The 20,413-nt window shown below is 36.3% G+C and overlaps 1 protein-coding gene across 12 annotated transcripts in view; it reads right to left on the reverse strand.

Moving 5' to 3' along the window:
- EPB41 (erythrocyte membrane protein band 4.1) overlaps window positions 1-20,413 on the reverse strand; it is a 112,403-nt gene that overhangs the window by 86,046 nt on the left and 5,944 nt on the right. For all 12 annotated transcript variants that reach the window (XM_014546796.1, XM_014546806.1, XM_014546798.1 and 9 more), the window contains 3 exons: window positions 8,808-9,285; window positions 4,808-5,020; window positions 2,848-2,952 (listed from right to left, as the gene is read on the reverse strand). In XM_014546796.1, the coding sequence (XP_014402282.1) occupies window positions 2,848-2,952; window positions 4,808-5,020; window positions 8,808-9,278 (789 nt within the window). In that variant the 5' untranslated portion in view covers window positions 9,279-9,285. Of the gene's footprint in view, window positions 1-2,847; window positions 2,953-4,807; window positions 5,021-8,807; window positions 9,286-20,413 lie in introns of those variants that run through there.

The raw sequence follows: 20,413 nt of genomic DNA on the forward strand, positions 1-20,413 counted from the left end.
GAGGGGCCGCGGGTGGTTGGCCAGCCAGGGGGAGAGGCCATGGGAGGTTGACCGGCCGGCCGCACCACCCCATAGTGCAAGTCATAGCAACAGGTCATCCTGGTTGTTCTGGTCGTTCCGGTTACTTAGGGTTTTATATATAGAGATTACCAGCATCCCAGGAGCTCCTCTCACACCTCTTCCCAATCCCTTCCCATTCCCTCCACTAAAAAGTTTAAAATTGAATTTTAGTTGTATTTAGACAAGAGAAGTAAGGTGTTCCCTCTTCACTCTCTACCAACAAGGGCAAAGCACAGGTGACCATCCCATTTGCCCTACCAAAGAAATGAGCTTGAACACCACAATTTTCTATTTAACCGCATACCACTTTAACTGTTATATAAAGACTAGAGGCCTGGTGCACAACATTCGTGCACTGGGGGAGGGGGGGGGGTCCCTCAGCCCGGCCTGCACCCTTTAGCAGTCCGGGAGTCCTCAAGGGATGTCCGACTAACAGCTTAGGCCCACAGTTGGACATCCTTAGCGCTGCTGCATAGGCCGGAGAGGCTCCCTCCACCACTGCTGAGATCACCGGCCATCAGCCTGGCTTGTGGCTAAGCAGTGCTCCCCCTGCGGGAGCACACTGACCACCAGGGGGCAGCTCCTGAATTGAGCATCTGCCCCCCCGGTGGTCAGTGCACTTCATAGCGACCGGTCATTCTGCCGTTTGGTCGATTTGCATATTACCCTTTTATTATATAGGATAGTTACTATAACAGACAATAAGCACAAGAGTGAGGACCAGTTTCCTTTTATCTCCCCTGCTTCCACAATTACCACAGCTGATTAAGAAATATATGTTAAAAATAATACAATATAAAATTAATCTATAGTATAAAACTAGGCACACAGTTGTCTAAGGCTGTCAGAAAGGGGTAACCTGGGTGTTTCTTCTTTGTCTCTCATTAAGACCAAAGAACTTTAAGTTGTTTATAGACACTATAGTGCAAGTAATCTAGGTTTCACTGCTTACATGTTTTAAAAAGCCACATTTAGATTGGCTGGTGTGGCTCAGTGGTTAAGCCTCAACCCATGAACCAGGAGGTCATGGTTCAATTCCTGGTCAGGGCACATGCCCAGGTTGCGGGCTCCATCCCCAGTAGGGAGCATGCAAGAGGCAGCCGATCAATGATTCTTTGTCATCACTGATGTTTCTATTTCTCTCTCCTTTCCTCTCTCTGAAATCAATAAAAACGTTTTTTAAAAATAAACAAGTCCACTAGTGATGTCAACCCAAATCTTCCTAGCAAAAGATAAGATCCCCAAAATGGCCTCCTACTCTGCAAGTATGTTTACAAAATTTATTTTAGTCTTTCTCATTTACCAGACAATAAAGACACAATCATAACTGGCATTTGCCCTTCAAAGCCAGTCATGAATCAACAGAACACAATCCATCCTTTCAGATAACTAAAAACTAAATTCCTCACACTCTTAATGTAATATTCATTATACTGGTGTTTGCTATTTGCCTGTGAAAGGTGATTTTCCCACTCCTAAGGTAAAATAATTCATCCACACATTCATTTACTACTCTATTCCTCACTCCCTATAGTAAGCCAGGCTGGATGGCTCCTAGTTCCTCCAATGCTACTCTCTCAACTCCAGGCCTTTCTCTCTCCACTTCACTAGCCCATTTTATCCTTCAGTCTCAGCTTTGGCATCAGCTGTCCAGAGAGGACTTCCCTGGCTACATTCTCCCATGACGTCTTGTACTTCCATTTGTATGACACTCATCACACTTCACTGTAAGCTCCAGAGGGCAAGGACTATGTCTACCTATTTACAGCTATATCCATATCATCCAGTATAGCACCTGCAAATACTTGTTAAACTGAACTAAAGTCTTCATCATTAAATTTTGAGCTAAATATTTGTAATTTTCAGTTGATTGGCCCAGGAAATAATTCAAGTTTTCTGAAGTAAATACTTGACTTCTGCCTGGCCAGCATGGCTCAGTGGTTGAGCATCGACCTATGAACAAGGAGGTCATGATTCGATTCCTGGTAAGGGCTCATGCCTGGTTTTGGGCTCGATCCCCAGTGTGGGGCGTGCAAGAGGCAGCCGATCATTGGTTCTCTCTCATCATTGATGTTTCTATCTCTCTTCCTCTCTGAAATCAATAAAAAAATATATTTTTAAAAAATCCTTGACTTTTAACCTTTCTTCCCTCCTCTATATTCTCACACTTTTTTTATTTCCTTCAATTAACTTTACTGGTTTTCTTTTAGGTTGGAAGAAAATGTCAGATTCATTGTATAAGTGTTTCAGCAATATTGGGACTTTATTCTCTTTTATAATGTTACTTTCAAATTATAAGTATGCAGTGGCAAAAGTAGGTTTACAGTTGTTCATATGGAAAATAATACAATAATTAATAAATAATAATACAAGGATAAACTCTGTGTTTTGCATACTCCCAACTATAAACCTACTTTTGCCAATCCCTGTATATCATAATTATCCTATAATTATAGTCAGATAATTATGATAGAACCATCCATTCAACAAAAATTTATTATAAACCTGCTACATACTAGATCAAATACTAATTGCATAATACATAAGGTTATTGGAATATACTTGCTAATCAGGATATCAAAGTTCTGTACTTTGCCTGTCTTTTAAAACTAAACAATAGATACTTTCAATGATGAAAGAACACAGCAGCAATGATATTTTTTCTTTAAAATGTTCATTCTAGTCTAGAGAAATAAGAATAACTCTAAGTGTACCATGTCTTGGAGAGGCAGGCATAAATACATTAATTAACAACACAGCTTCTTACATTACCAGCAATTTCCTCACCTTGGAGGTTTCATTATCCCAAATGGCTAGACCAAAGTAGTCTTCTTCCAAAAGATTGAGGTGCTCACACACTCGCTTAAGTAAATCTTGTCCTTTTGCATGTTTCTGCAAAGATATGCATATTTTAGTTGAGGTTTCCTCTTATTCCTGTATTCATCGCCAAATAAAATAAAATGTCATTTTTCAATTTCCTCTTTTATCTAGTTTAAAAAATAGCTAATAGCTAACATTTAAGTGGATCACACAGTATAAGTAGAACAATGTGAGTTATAAAAATCTTGCTTCATAATTTGTCAACTTATATATGCAACACACTTATAATGGCTTGGAAATAATGCTACAATTCAAAGCAAAATTCCAGCTTCCCTCCATCTACCACCACCTCTTCACCTCCTTCCTAAACATAACATTCTTTATTTTTTGGTGCAATATTTCCTGAAGCTTGCTATGGGCTGCTGTCAGTCATCATGACCATCTGAATTAACTGAACCAACTGCTGACATTGACAGTTAGTGGCTATGGAAATTATTATACTCTATCATTCTCAGACCAAATGTCCCAAGAGAATAAACTATGTCTCAAGTCCGTTCAGTCTCTTTCAGAAAAAATGCATGGAGTGTAAAATTCTAGATACCTACATATATTAACTATTGCAGTTGCTCTTTCAGATGTACTACGAATCATTTTCTTAATATCTCTTTACCTAGAAAATAAACAACTGCCAAATGTGGGTACTTATATTCCTTTTTATAGTGAGGAAATGCCCTAACTTAGAAGCTAAGATTTAGAGTAAAAAAATCCTGGCTCTTCCATATACTAGCTAAATAATCTGAGTCTATTTAGTCACTCTTTCTGAACATTAGCTTTTGTATTTACACCTGTCCTACCTATTGACTGGAACAGTTGGGGGGTGGGGGGGAAGAATCAAATGTGCTAATTAATGCCTTCTGATAAATATATTTTTTAAATGTCAAAAACTAGAAATAATTTTTGGAACATATACATGGCATGTCCTTCTCTCAATCAGCTGAGTTATTTTTAATGACCATTAGTAATTCATATAGATGTTAACTCACTTTCAGACTTAACCCATTCATATTACATCATTTTCTCATCTATGTTTTCACTCTAAATGACATAGATGATTTGGGAATTCTTCACAACAATTGCTTTATATCAAGCATATAATTGACAATTACTGCTCTAGTTTAAAAAATAGCTAATAGATTTTTAAGGATTTTAACTTGTCTTGAAGGAGCAAAAGAGTAACTGAATAACTCACATTTTTATTCAATCTCAATTCAATTTTTTATTCTTTCAGAAAATCAAGAATTTTAAGAATTGGCATTACTTGATTTAAATTTTTTATATCCTATATAATGGGGATAAAGAAATACATTAAATAAACTAAAGCTTATCAAGGTTTAGAGAGGAGAGCAGAAGTGAACACATAGTAAATTTTTTTTACAAATATAATTTGGCCCTGGCTGGTGTGGATCAGTTGGTTGGGCATTATGCCATGCACCAAAAGGTTGTCAGCTCGATTCCCAGTCAAGGCACATGCCTGGGCTGCAGGCTTGATCCCCAATTGGGGGAGCATGCAAGAGGCAGCCTTTCGATGTTTTGCTCTCACATTGATGTTTCTCTCTCTCTCTCTCCCTCTCTTCCGCTCTCTCAAAAAATCAATAAAAATATTTTTAAAAATTTGTGTTGATTATAAAAGTAACATATACTCAATTCACAAGATTTGACAGATGCAGAAAAAAAAAACCTGAAGAAAATAGACTCATTCATAATCAATCCTTCTACACCTCTACCTCCAGAAAAATCACTATTAACATTTAAGCCCATAGAAATTGTCATTATACTGGGTCTTATCTCAGGCCATGACACCACTTACCCAATCCTACATGAAATAATTTGTAAGAATTCTAACTACCGAAACTTAAAATGTACTTACTTCTACAACACATTCATAAACTGTGTCATCCAACAAAGAAACCTTGCAATGCATGTTTCTGTGTCTTCTGATTGATTTCTGGGAAGCTTTTAATTCTCTTTCTGCTTTTGATTCAGGGCTTTCTTCTTTCACTTCTATTTTAGAGCACTCTTCAACTCCTCCTCCTTCCTTAGTTTCAAAATCTGGATCTTCTGTGCGTTCTTCCTGAGCAGGCTACATATGCATGACATCACCAAGTCAGTAATAAAGACATTTAACAAAACATGCTGTATATACTTCTACCTATAATAATGCTACCACTAACAGTACTAACTGAAGAAGAAAAACGGTTGAAACAAATATAAGTGATGCTAATATTAAATAATTATTTTTCTATAAAAGATATTACGATCTCCCAAAAGAACTACAGACTCTCCTATTCTTAAAACTACATAACAGAAGGTAGAATCCCATTTTTCAAATCAATAAATGAAGGTTTCAGGTAAATTAGAGGATACCATTCTGTTGCTTTCAGCATTATATATTCTTCCTGATCATGCCATTATATAATTTTAAAGCCTATCAAAATTTTAACATCTCTGTGCCATGCTCCTCAATTTTAACAAGGTAGCCTAATGAATTGCAAAATGAGATGTGATTTGTCATGTATTCAAAATTTTATGAATGACTAAGAGGGGTTCTTGGGACCAATTTTAGAGCACAAAGCAACATATATAGTAGGCTAACTGTAACTACCAATTAACTGATACCAGGTATCAATCATGATAAATACAAAGAAGGTTTAAAGAAGCAAGAGTCAAATTGAAATATGGGTCTCCTGGTGCCTGAACTGTTATGAGGCTATTTTTTTTTTTTTACCTCTATCCATCTTTGAATGTATCTTCGTATAATTTACATTTATATCCCAAAGCGATACAACTAAGTGGAATAAGATTTTGGCAGACTTTTTTCAAGCACGACAAAATTCTTTTCATTTAAAAGAATACATGGCTGCCTTTTAGGAAAAAGAATTTAATTATTTGGCGCCTGCATTACATGTTGGAAGAGGTCTGTCTAAAAGGATCCTTCCAAACCTCATGACCCTCTTAAATGCAACCTCTTCAGAGAGGCCTTCATTGGCTATCCTACCCATCCTATTCTTCACATCAGTACCTTCTGTGTTGCCTTCATAACACTTATTATGATAAATAATTATTTTGTATTTACCATTTTTTGTCTCCTCCATTAGACTATAAAGTCATCAAGAATAGGGATGATATTTGTTTTATAAAAATAAAGCAAACATTTACATAACAAATGCAAAAGCATTACTCATATGAACTCATTTTATCTTCATAATAAACTCTGGGGAGGGTACTATTATTATCCCCATTTGACAGATAAGAAACTGAAGCCAGAGAAATTCAAGTAACTTGGGATCATACAGTTAATAAGTCACATATCAGTCTGGCTCCAAAATTCATCATATCAAACTTCTTTACCATACTATATTATAGTTTTTATTTACTAATGTATATTCAGGGTCTGGTACACATAGTAGGTTTTCAATAAACAATTGTTTAATGAGTAAATAAATATTAAAAACTGACACATGGCTTTCAACAAAATCTAAGGCACTCTAGATGAAAAAATAGTACAGTCCTCTAAGGCAAACACACTTTGTTAAAAATTCTGGATAGAAAAGGACCACGCAAATGAAATTCTCCTACAAGTAAGAAATATGGTTAAGCAATAAGGTTCTGATCCACAATGCTGTGATTTTAAATACTAGCTTCCATAAAGCCCTAAATCAGTGGTTCTCAACCTTCTGGCCCTTTAAATACAGTTCCTCATGTTGTGACCCCCAACCATAAAATTATTTTCGTTGCTACTTCATAACTGTAATGTTGCTACTGTTATGAATCGTAATGTAAATATCTGATATGCAGGATGGTCTTAGGCGACCCCTGTGAAAGGGTCGTTCGACCCCCAAAGGGGTCGCGACCCACAGGTTGAGAATCGCTGCCCTAAATAGTTTGCTCCTTTAAACAATATCCTCTTGAAATTTTATTATTTATTTTATTTCTTTTTCTTTATATGTAGATAAATACCTAAACACAATTTATCCCAATTCTGAATTAATGAAATTTCAATGAATGAGATTTTAAATAAATCTAGAATTAATTTTGTCTGTCATGTGTTTCAACTTCAGTACAAATACTATGATCTTTAGACAAAATGACCCTGATTCAAATGCTAACTACAATGAGATATGGATTTTTCCCTACATAAAGCAGAGGACCCAAAAAAGCAGTTAAAAACCTCTTGAAAGTACCAGGCTTCCTGAAAGAAGGTAGAATTTAACTATTGGTATTCTTCAAATAAAATTAACAATATTAAGATATGTAGTGTATCTTGGCCTTTACTGAGTAACAATAACTAACATTGAGTGCTTACTAAATGCCAGGCAATAACTTGAGACTTTACATGTTTATCTCTTTTAATCCTCATAATTGCCAAATGAGGTGGATATTATTATCCTCAGAGGAGGAAAATGAGAAAATGATAAAGCAAAAGTGTCACTTCTCTATGATTTGAACCCTCTAGTCTGATTTCATAACCTGCATTCTTAACTATTACACTATATAGTAAATCTTATGTTCAATCTTGTTTCACTACTAGTAAGTATGTAATTACAACTTTATCCTAAATTTTACTCTTAGCACGTTTATTATACAATATTTCTAGAAATACATGTAATACTTTAGAAAATTCTAATAAAACTGTATAGCCCAAACCTGAGACCTATGAACTATATATATAAAAGCCTAAGTGACTGTTATGACCAGCCGACAGGTCAACTGGTTGACCAGTCGCTATGACGCGCACTGACCACCAGGGGCAGAAGCTCAACGTAGGAGCTGCCCCTGGTGGTCAGTGCGCTCCCACAGTCAAACTCTTGCGGTTGGCCAACCTCCCGCCGTCCCTCCCCACTAGCCAGCCCTGATCAGCCCCTATCGGCCCTGATCGCTGGCCAGGCCGAGGGACCCCACCCGTGCACAGATTCATGCACCGGGCCTCTAGTAAAAATATGTAGGACTTAAACTTTTACAATACAGATAATACTCACATGCTTCAGAAATAAAAAGACTGAAAATTTCCCCATGTTTTTGGACAAATGAACAAATCCAGAGCTCATGTTTAGTTAGCTACACTGGTGACACAATTAAGACCTCAAATTACTATATATTACAATGGTGATATAAAGACCTAGACTTTCTCATCTGTATCTTATACTCTGTGGTAATATGATCCAGTTAGAAAAGATGACAAAAATAAGGCAGGCATGGCTCAAATCTATCACGTACCTCTGGATGGCTTGAATCTATCACATGGCTTTAATGAGATTTCCATGAAAAAATCATGTCTGCTGATAACTATCCCATTCCTAATAACTCTAACAAAATTAACTCTAAACCACCTGAATTCTTTTTTCCCTTTTATTAAATATCATGGATATGTTCCACAATAACAGTAAAATGTTATATAGGCTGAATAAATTCATTTGACAAGTTCTTTTCTTTCATTTTGTTTTCTTTGATTTATACCGTGTAAGTATCTTTTTAAAAATCAAGTTTCCATTGACTACATTAATTTCCTTATTTTTTTAATTTTATTTTTTAATTATAGTTCACATTCAGTATTATTTTGTATTAGTTTCAGGTATATGACATAATGGTTAGACAATCATATACTTTACAAAGTAGTTCCCCTGATATTTCATCTGGCGCCATACATAGTTATTACAATATTATTGACTATATTCCCTGTGCTGTACTTTACATCCCCATGGCTACAGTAATTTCTTTAGAGCAGAAACTCCAAAGCTTCATGTTACTTATTACTATCAATCCCAAGTCAACTGGCTAATAACAAATAAAACCTAATGTTCTTAAATGAAAAATAAAGTGTCTAACCTACCTTCATTACACCCACTTCCCACACATTCACATATCCTTACCTGTGTTTCTGCACTGCTTAATGAGTGAAGATCCAAGGATGGGTCTGTTTTGAGTTCAGGTTCAGGAGCTGCAATTGGGGCCTTTAAAATGACTTCTTCATCAAGACTGGTTGCAAATTCTATGTCTTTCTGACCTTCTTCACCTTTCTCTTTAGCTGACTCTACTTCTTTGCCTTCTTCCTCAGAGACCTGAGATTTAGGCCTTTTGAGAAATGAGGAGAACAGCCGTGACAGGCCCCTGTTTTCTGATGTCCGCTCTTTGTTCCTGGTCAAGTCTTCATGTGTAGGAGTGTCTCCATTAGATGTTTTCAGCTTCTGCTCACACTGATTATCTCCCTCAGCTGCTGCTTGAGAAACCTCTCCCAGCTGAGTTTCTTGTTGGCCTGAGTTTATAGCTCCCTCTCCCTCTTCCTTCTGTTGTTGGTGCTGTGAATTTTCAGCCTCAGCCACTAAACTCTTCTCTGTTGTCATGATGTTGCTATTAAAAAGAAGTTGGAAAAGGAGGCTATTATAAGCAAAACACATTACCGTAGGCGAAACCCTAAATCAGGTCAAGTGTGCTAAAATTAATATATTTAGGTATTTAATCGCCAACAGACAATACTGCAGTCCATTAAACATTAGGCTTTCCATTAAAGCACGAAAGTATTTACCTATACATCCTGAATAAATTATTAATGCCTTGTCTTGCTGAAGATATTCACATAGAGAAATTAGCTTAAAATAGTACCCCTTGAGGTCACCTTAATGAAATATATCATATTTTAAATTCAATGCTCAGAACTGTACAGAGCAAATAGTTCATCCTGCCTAAAAAAAGGATCTTATTTGTATAATGTCTTCTGAGGGTATCAATCTGAAGGTGCAAGGTTGCAGGAATTATTCCTCTATACCCCAAAAGATGAGATGAAAAGCGCCCCCCCCAACTCTTTATTGTTCTTTTCCCCCTATATTTCTTAGAATGCATAGACTTCTCTATTAAGAACAACAAATTCAGAATTCTGATCATTTATCAAACTTGACGACAACAACAATGACAAGTTAAAAGAATCACACACAAAATTCCTTAGGTTTTCCTGTTGCAATACTAAATTACAGGGTTTTATAGAAGTATCCCACTTTAAGTTCTTTAAGACCTTTTTCCTCTGACAAATGTGATTTTGAATGCTCAGCATTTTTAAGAGTAGGCAGTTAAACTATTACAATGTAGAGAAATAATAGAGAAAAAGAAACAAAATAGAGAAGAAAATTTTAGAAAGCAAACAATTCAATTGTAGGAAAGGAGGAGAAGGTAGGTTATAGACCTCACAAATTTCAAATTTGTTGGTTTCCAGCCTCTTGACCTCAAAATCCCAGTATTATTAATCAAGCCTTACAATAATAGCCAAAAAGCATTGTCATACCTTGTGACCAAATAATAACCAACACACAAGGTAACTTTTGAGACACTAGGCAATGAAGTTGACTATTGATGATCTTACACTTTGATTCACTGTTACTAGTATATCTGAAAGTACTCCACTCAAAAAGCAGCATTTATGTTGTCTTTACATCTGCTCCATACTATTTATATGAAGAAATTGTATTTGGATGCTAACAATCTGAATTAATTAACTATATTTAGTTCATTCCCTCCTCAGGCCCTTCGCACTTGCTCGTCTCTCTACTTAGGATGATGTTCTCCTCCAAAGCTGATCTTCTCATTATTACCTTCTCTGCTCAGAAGTCACCTCCTTAGGCCTCCCACATACACCCTGTCTAAAGTAGTGGCCCTTTGTCCTCCAGATGGCCTCTCACCACTACTGCACTTATTATCTGCAATTATCCTGTTACCTTATTTGTTTACTGGTTTAGTGTCCTCTCCCTTTTCCTCCCCCAGCTAAAATGTAAGTTCCATGAAGACAGAATAATACCTGGCACATTATAGACCTTCCTAAAAGTTTGTTTAATTAATTTACTTCAACTGAATAAACCTGACAAATATAAACTGCAAAGGCATTCTCTAAATTTATTCAAGCACATTTACTTCAAATGCATGACTATTCAACAAATCCTTATCAAGCACCTAGCGCGTAAGGCTGATCAGAATTAAATAAATAATCACAAAAAGAAATAGTCTATGGACCAACAAACTCATCCTGACAAACCTGTTTTACATGTAGCCAAATTATTCACATTACAAATGATAGAATGGGTAACCAGTGGAAAAGATACAAAGAAGTCAAGCAGTAAAACAGGATAAATACTCTACAAATAGGCCCTTCCTCTGTAAATAATACTATTTTTCATTCTGGATACAAAATCCAAAAGGAGATAACTGTTTATGTAATGTCAGAAAGAGGTCTTCTGATTTTTTAAAAAAAATCAGAACAGCACTGAAGACAAAGTAATGAATTCCCATTCCATTTCAATCCTAACCCTCCAAACCCTAGGAATTACACCCCATCTGGTATCAAAGATACACTTGTTTTAACAGTGTGCATCTGTTGACTTCAGGCAAATCAGATCTTTAAAAACCTGATACTGAGCAGATTGCAAGTGCTGGACTCTATCTTTCACCTTTTCTGTATCTCTTTCTAACATTAGTACGGTCAGGACTCCATTAATGCTTCTTGGGTGGAAAACTTTATAAAAACAATACAGTTTGGCACCACTAAGAAAATTTCCCTTACAATCACCATTTAGGGATAAAGTTTAATGATTTACTCTTCAAATTAGCTCACTGAACACCTGTAAATGTTTACTGGGTGCTAATCATGCATAAAGTTTTGGCTCAGCTCTTTGAGAGGGACTAAAAATGGATAATACACAATTCTTAAGGAACTAAGACATATACAGCCCTATAGGGTCTACTTCCAAAATATAGTAAGTAGTCCCGACTGGTTGGAATAGGGATATAAAAGGGAAGTAGAAAGAGGTAAGGTTATATAGTTACCATTTAAAATTAATTCTAGGTTATGAGGCTTGATGAAAAAGGTGAAGGGATTAAGAAACAACCAAAAAAATACTCAGACACAGACAACAATAAGGTGATTACCACAGGGAAGGGGGTGAGGGGAGGTAGAAGAAGGTATGTGGGGAGGGGAGGAAAAAGAATAAAATAATTCTAACTGAAATAATAATAATAGTAGCTACCATTTATTGAGCACCTACTAAATACCATATATTATTCTACATACTTCACCACTTACAACCATTCTATAAGGTAAGTGTCTTCATTGCCCAGATAAACAGGTTCTGGGAGGTTAAAAATTTTTTCCCCTCAGATTATAAAACTAAGCCATGCTTTAATGAAACTATTAATATACTACAGGGTAGTGATTCTATTGTAAATTCCCAGGATAGTATTTGTCTTTCTAAAACTTGGTACTTCAGACGCTTCTACTCCACTGTTCTCTGCTAAAGAAGCCCCTATCTGTTAAAAATTTAAGAACAGGCTATTCAGTCTGGCCAAGACCACCTCTGTTCCCACAAGTCTCAAGTCCCATTTGTTTACATATTTATCTTTCCATACAGTGTATGTAAAAATAGAATGGGGAGACAGGGAAAGACAGGCAAAGAGGAGATTTTAAAAAAGGACTTGAATAACATGCTAAACAGTTTGGACTTTATCCTGAAAGCAATGGAGAACCACTGAAGGTTTCTAAACAGTGAAGTGGGTAAACAAAGTGAGGGCGGGAGAGGCTAAAGAAAGAAAGAAACTTGGCAAACGACTGAGTAAATTCAGGTTATCAGTGAATAAATTCACAATGGGAATCCCTAGGGAAGCGGAAACAAATACCGAGCAGAGAAATTTGAAAAGCCTTTGCAACCAAAGCTTAAGAATGACTGTTGCCCTTATTTTCATTAGCATGCTTATTCTCCAGCTTATTTTTATTATGCTTCTCATTAACCCAAGCAGTTTCATGTCTGAGTCTGTCATTTTTATAATATACCTTCCTTGACCCACTCTGATAAACAGCTTAATAAATGAGGGATAGCAATACAACCAAAACAGAAAAGAGAGGGAAGAGAGATGGGTATCTCACAGGCATCTCAATACACATGTCCAAAAGTAAAGTCTTGATTCTCTCTTCCTGTCCCAGTAAATTGTTCAATCATATCATCCAGTAGCTCAGACCAGATACATAAGCATCATCCTTGTCTCAGTCTTCTCCATTTCCCTTCCCAATAAAATCTATGTCAATCCTATAGCGTCTACCTCCAAAATATATTTAGAATCAGTCCACCTTTCCTCTTCTCTACTGCTACCATGTTTATGTAAGCTTCTTTCACTTCTCACTGAACTACAGATCCTTGAATGATGATCTCAACAACCTCACCATGTTCTATTTTCTTCCTTGTCTCTATACTCTAGTCACACTGGTCAAGTGCTTTCCTGCCTTAAATTGTTGGTACATGCCATTTTCTTAGACTGGAACACACCCCATCCCTTGCAACAAGTCTGGTTTCTTCTTATAGTTCAAGTTCCAGCTAGAATAAGTCCTCCTTAGGCAATCTTCCTTGACTACCCTAACATCTACAAAACTCTCCCCATAAGTCACTTCCCAGTCCTCTATTCCAGAACCTATTTATTTCCTTCACAGAATTCTCTCAGTGTATAAGAACATACTTGTTGCCAAAACCGGTTTGGCTCAGTGGATAGAGCGTCGGCCTGCGGACTGAAGGGTCCCAGGTTCGATTCCGGTCAAGGGCATATACCTGGGTTGCGGGCACATCCCCAGTGGGGGAGGGGGGGTGTGCAGGAGGCAGCTGATCGATGTTTCTCTCTCATCGATGTTTCTGGCTCTCTATCTCTCTCCCTTCCTCTCTGTAAAAAATTAATAAGCGTCAGCCTGCGAAAAAAAGAACATACTTGTTGTTTACCTGTAATATCTGCCTTCCCCACTGCACCATCTACATTGTAATATCCATGACAGAAGGGCTGTTTCCACAGTACATATACCTAGTACCTAGCACAGAACTTGTGCCACCTAGCACAGAACCTAGTACTAGCACAGAACCTAGTGCCTAGCACAGAACACTGTAGGTACTCAGTAAATATTTGTTCCGTAAATGAATCACTATAAAGAAAAAGAAGAATTTAGGTTTAACAATATCAATTATACATGTACAGGCTGACGGTTATACAATTTGATGATAGTTCACAAGAAAAGGATGTTGAGGTCTTGATTGAACATGCTCCAGAGATAAAATTCTAAAATAGCTAACTTTACTGCATTTCTAGATTTATAGGAACCACAGCACTCATTTGACTCATCAACATATATTTTCTGAGAACATTATTATGTTCTATGCAACATGGTTAGTGGGGCTACAACAGAGAGAAAGACAAACACAGTCCCCGACTTCTGGGCTTCGCTCTCCATGCAAAGTAACAATCCCTCAGTTCTCATTATTTATATTACATCTTAAAACTTACATTCAGTTCTGGACAGTTTATTTAAAAGAAACCAGAATCTGTCTGAAGAAAAAATAAAAGATGGAATTTGAAAGCATATCATAAGATAAATAATTGAAAGATATTAGAATGCTTAGCCTAGAAAAAGAGAATCCAAAGCAGGGACTTGATTGTGGCCCTCACAAATTTCAGGAGTTGCCAAATTCTATGTGTTTCCTAAGGGCAGAACTCAGATTAGTCTGTGGAAATTACAGAGACACATTCTTCATCCCAATAAAGTAAAAGAAATTCCAAATAATTCAAGATATCCAATATTTATATCCAAATATATATCCATAGAATTCAAGCTTATACTGAGACAATGTCTGAATGTAACCTAAAAGTACACCACTCAGGCCCTCCCAGAAGAATACACTACCCCTAAAATGTCTAGGCATCACAGAAACATATGAGACCAAAAAAATCATTTTCCATAGGACTGAGTTTTACTTCTTTTAAGTGTTAGTTTAAGTGGGCTGATTAGGAATAGTGAGCTTATTATCAACAGAAATATTCACTCAGAAGCTGAATGATCATCTGTTATGGATGCCAGAGAAAGAGTTCTTCCATTAAGTGGGTCCTTACATTAACTGACCTTTAAGGTCCCATCCAATGCTAAGATTTTACAGGAAGGAAAGGAAGGACTAAAACAAAAGAAACAGTAAGCTAGTGATGCAACTGGTTTTTTTCTTTAAGGCTTTATTTTAAATTATTAAAGATTTATTGCTTTTAGCCCTAACCGGTTTGGCTCAGTGGATAGAGCGTCAGCCTGCGGACTGAAGGGTCCCAGGTTCGATTCCGGTCAAGGGCATGTACCTTGGTTGCGGGCACATCCCCAGTAGGGGGCGTGCAGGAGGCAGCTGATCGATGTTTCTCTCTCATCGATGTTTCTAACTCTCTATTCCTCTCCCTTCCTCTCTGTAAAAAATCAATAAAATATATTTTTTAAAAAAGATTTATTGCTTTTAGAAAGAGAGCAACATTGAAAGAGAGAGAGACATTGATTTGTTGTTCCACTTTTATATGGATTCATTGGTTGATTTTTATATGTGCCCTGACCTGGGATAGAACATGCAACCTTGGCATATCAGGCAGATACTATGTGGCCAGGGTAAAGCCTTATTTTAAAGTCAGAATTACCATTTAGGTTAGAAGCTGGAGGGGAAAAAAGAAAAAGAAAAGAAAACGGCCCTTTTACTTCTCTAATCAGACAACAAAATCCAGTGGCATTCTTTCAGACATAAAGGGAAAAAAAATGTTCAAATATTGAAGTTTCAAAAAGTATGCTAAAGAATAGTTTGTTTCCCAATAAAATCAATCCCCTCAAAACCACAGGAAAGTGTCTTTCCTTTAGAATTAAATCACACAATTAACACTTCTAGAAAAACAGGACAACCACTTACATTTTTTCAGGTTAAAATGGTAATTTAAAACATACAAGAGTTATTTTGTGATTCCCCTCTATCCTTCCAAAATTATTTGGATCTTAAACTACTCCTTACGTAGACTTTTAAAGAATACTTGAGATACTGAGTGAATCAGGAATGTCAGCATGAACATGCTGTTTTCAACAAGTTGCTTTTTAATTTAAGTCATCTCTATGGTAACTAACACCATTGAATCAACTCATTCATAGATATTTTTAAATAAACAAACCCTTACTCATCTCCTTCTAGGAAGACCAAATATATATCCATAGAATTCAAGCTTATACTGAGACAATGTCTGAATGTAACCTAAAAGTACACCACTCAGGCCCTCCCAGAAGAATACACTACCCCTAAAATGTCTAGGCATCACAGAAACATATGAGACCAAAAAAATCATTTTCCATAGGACTGAGTTTTACTTCTTTTAAGTGTTAGTTTAATAATTCTGGATGGAAACCATTATATAGACTATATGCTTCCTTGTTTCATTTTAAAAACCTATAGAACATAATTAAACCTTTATTGATTTAGTCATCATTATGTACCTCAAGTACTATGCAATGATAATGTCCTCAGGGCTGCTGAAGTCTGTAGGGTCAGTAAGCTCTGCCATGAGAATACCTGAGTACTTTATTTTTTAATTTTTTGTATCAGCCTTTAATAGTTTTCCTGCTTGTCCATTTGCAAAATTAACTCACATTTCTTGCTGATGTCAAGGTGGCCTGCCAACAAGTAGCTTCCATTATCTCCTCTTCTACCATTGACTCGGAAGCCAATAGCCAAGTGTGTTAAAATTGTGTCTAAAATAAGAGTTAAGTACTAAGGCCGAAACCGGTTTGGCTCAGTGGATAGAGCGTCGGCCTGCGGATTGAAAGGTCCCGGGTTCGATTCCGGTCAAGGGCATGTACCTGGGTTGCGGGCACATCCCCAGTGGGAGATGTGCAGGAGGCAGCTGGTCGATGTTTCTCTCTCATCGATGTTTCTAACTCTCTATCTCTCTCCCTTCCTCTCTGTAAAAAATCAATAAAATATATTTTAAAAAAAAGAGTTAAGTACTAAGAAAGAGTAAAAGACTAAAGCTTCACGTTACTGGAATAACTTCAACACATGGATTTTATGAAATCTATTTTAGCCCTCCTCCAAATAGATTCCAGAGTATCAGTATCTTTCTTTCATATATGGTACTTGGAGTCAAATACATTTTCCTAAATGATTGAAATTAGAAAAGTTCTTATATTACTTCAATTGTATAACTTAATTCTAAACTGAAAACTGAAGTAAATTCTCAGAATAAAAGCCAAAATCTTTTCTACCACCTCTCCTGCCTAAAATTGGAGACCCCACTGCACTTTTTTCCCTTTTCCTTTAATTTTCTTTGCCCTTATTATTCTTTAATGACACACTATATAGTTTTTCCCTATTTATTTTACTTATTGTCTATTTACCCCACTAGAAAAATGTAAAGTCCATTGAAGCAAAAGATTTTACCTGTCTTGTTCATTGCTTCATATCTGGTACTTAGAATGCTGCACCAATAAATGAGGAAATGAATAAAATAAACTAATCTTAATATGCTTAATGCCCCAAAACTATTTTCCTCAAGATAAAAGATGTACACAAGTCATTTGATAAACAGTAAAGAAATTCAGAGTCCAGACATACTCAAGAATACAAAAGGCTGATTTATATATTGAAGTTATTCAGAGACTTCACATGTGGATATAGTAACTCCTTTTAAAATAAATTGATGATGGGCAATAATCAATATCAGAAACTTTGTATTACTTTTTTAAAGCTTTTTAAATAATGAATACTCATTATTTTAAAGAAAAACATTTCCTCATAAGGCAAATGCTTTTGTAATTTAATTATAAAACAATTTGCTAAATTTTTGTGTTGCCTAGCCACATAAGAAAATTAATATGCCAAGGCCTTAAAAATGCTCAAGTTTATTCCAAATATTTTCTTGTGTAGTCCAGATAGTCTCTAACAAAGGTAACACTCAAAAGAAATTAGAGTGATGAGAATCAATGCAAATGGCAATGACCTTAGAGTCCCTCAGGGTGCACAGTTCTGGGTCAGATCCCAGGAGTCTGAGTCCAGAGAGAAGTAGGCTTAGCCATTCCTACCTAACTTCTAGGTCATTTTTATTTATATGTGCTCTGAAAAAATAAGATTGTGTTTCAATACTGCCAAGAGAATCATGCACCAAACTAGATACTAGAAACACTGTTAACTAATTCTATATCTACATCTGATTCATTCTTCTCTTTGATACGGTCTCCAGACTACACCTATTTTTTAAGTAATAATACCCTAAAAGGTTTCCTTTCTATCAAAAATAACTTGAAAAAATTCTTAAAAAGTAATTATAAAATGCTTCCCTGAATTATTTACGTTTTATAAAAATTTTTAAACAGTATAATAAAATTCTCTTTGGAGGCCAATGAGAATTACAATATAAAAACAGCTTTTTTCCATAATAAAACAACAAAATAGTTTTCTTCTTCCTCCTTTGAGGAGAGTAAAAATTAAAGTTATATCATAATTATAAATAATATAAAAAAACCCACTCACTAATTCAAACAAACTCATTCACTAATTTTAAAATATGTGATTCCTGTGTGTCTGGTAATAGAATAATTGCCACAAGAACAATATCAGCATATCTACATTTAAAAGAATGAATCTGGACCTGGACCTTATACCATATACAAAATTTAACTCAAAATGCATTTGGTCCTAATATAGAAACTACAACTATAAAACTCTTAAAAGAAAACATAGATGTAAATATTCATGACCTTGGATGAGGTAATGGTTTCTTAGATAATGACAGCTAAAACACAAGTAACCAAGGAGAAAATACATAAGTTAGAGTTCCTCAAAATTTTTTCTTTTATGCTTCCCAAGGGCACCACCAAACAAGTGAAAATAAATCCTACATAACTTAAGATCTTTATTACTGTTCATAATAATCCAAAATCACCAATAAAAAATGGCAATTCCATATACTTTATTCAAGAAGGCGGGAAGAATGTAGCTCCTGTTTTCTCAAACTCAAAACCTTGGATTCTTCTATTCCCCTTCTTGTACCAAATTAGTAGAATTCAGTCAGTTGCCAAATCCTATTGATTCTACCTCTGCATCTACCTACTTGTTTCCATTTTTACTGTTCCTGCACTAATTCACTCAAGAATACTACAAATAACCTGCCACTATTTCCAGTTCCTCCTGCTACCAAAGCTATCTTCCAAAAACAGAGATTTAATCATGTCACTCTTTTATTCATTCAGTTAACAAATATAGGGTGTCCCCCCAAAATAAAATTAACACTTTAACAGCTGACAGCTCAATTTTGAAAATGAAATGTATTTTAATAAACACTGCCTTTATAATTATTCAAAGTGTGCATATACATTTTTGGGACACCCTATATTTATTGAAAGATCTAACTTTTAAAGGTTCTGTAGTTGGTACAGTATAAAACCCAAACTCCTTTTCCACAGCACCTCAGCTTAGCTGTGATTTGCCCTTACCCTTCTCTTTTCCCACCGGTGTCACCTGGAACTACTAAATTTCCTAAATCAACCTGCATTTCCATTGCTTCTGCCCCTTTGCTCTCTGTAATACCCTATGCCTGCATATCCACCTACTGAAATTTCAACCCTCCTTCAAGGCCCAGCCAAAATGCCATGTATTCCACAAAACTTTCTCTAACCCTTCCAGTCATAATTAATCCTTCCATTTAAGTGTCTTTATTTACTCAAGATATATTGTACATTTTTTAGCTCATTATTTTTAATAGTTGCATAGTATTTTACTTTGTAAATGCCACAGGTTTTATTCAAAGATGGCATACAATTTTTAAAACATTAATTCTTCTATATTGAGAAGAAAATAAAAATAATTCTGTAATCCCTCTGACCAGATAATACCTGTTGACCCTTTAAAAAAATAAGTAATACATGCTTCTGGTTAGAAAATTCAAACAAGTACAGAAAGGTTATTTGCTAAAATTATAATAGCAAATTCAACTAGGTACAGGTAAAGAGAATCAAACCAGAGGAGTATAAAGAGGGTATGAAGAATTGCGGGAACAGCATAGGTTCACATAATTATAAACATTCATTGAAATTTACTGTTTTTCCCAAAACAAAATGGGCCATTTTTAAAGACCCATTCTTAAAAACAACTGTATATTACAAAAATATTCTTGCACTGGCCGGGTGGCTCAATTGGTTGGAGCGCTATCCCATACATAAAAGGTTGTGGGTTGTTTCCTGGTCAGGCACATATCTTGGTTACGGGTTTGATCCCCAGTCAGGGCTTGTATATGAGGCAACCAATAGATGCTTCTCTGCCATATTGATGTGCCTCTCTCTCTCTCTCTCTCTAATCAATAATAAAGCATATCCTCGGGTGAGGATTAAAAAAAATATATATATACACACACACACACACACACACATACACATACATACACACACTAGAGGCCCGGTGCACGAATTCATACATGGGTGGGGTCCTTCTGGGTGACCTGCGGGGATCAGGCACCAGCTTGCGCGCCCAGGCTTGCAGCCCCACAACCCTGCCTGGCACCCCACTGTGGCCCAGCACTGCCCACTCACCTGCTCCACCATCCCGCCTGTGGGGAAACCCATGGGGCCCGGCTCCATCAGCGCCTGGCAGGCGGGCGGCGTCCCCACCTCCCACCTCCGCTGCTGCCAGCGGGG

The sequence above is a fragment of the Myotis brandtii genome, unplaced genomic scaffold (genome assembly GCF_000412655.1).
Source record: "Myotis brandtii unplaced genomic scaffold, ASM41265v1 scaffold456, whole genome shotgun sequence".
In the NCBI taxonomy this organism is placed as follows: Eukaryota; Metazoa; Chordata; class Mammalia; order Chiroptera; family Vespertilionidae; genus Myotis; species Myotis brandtii.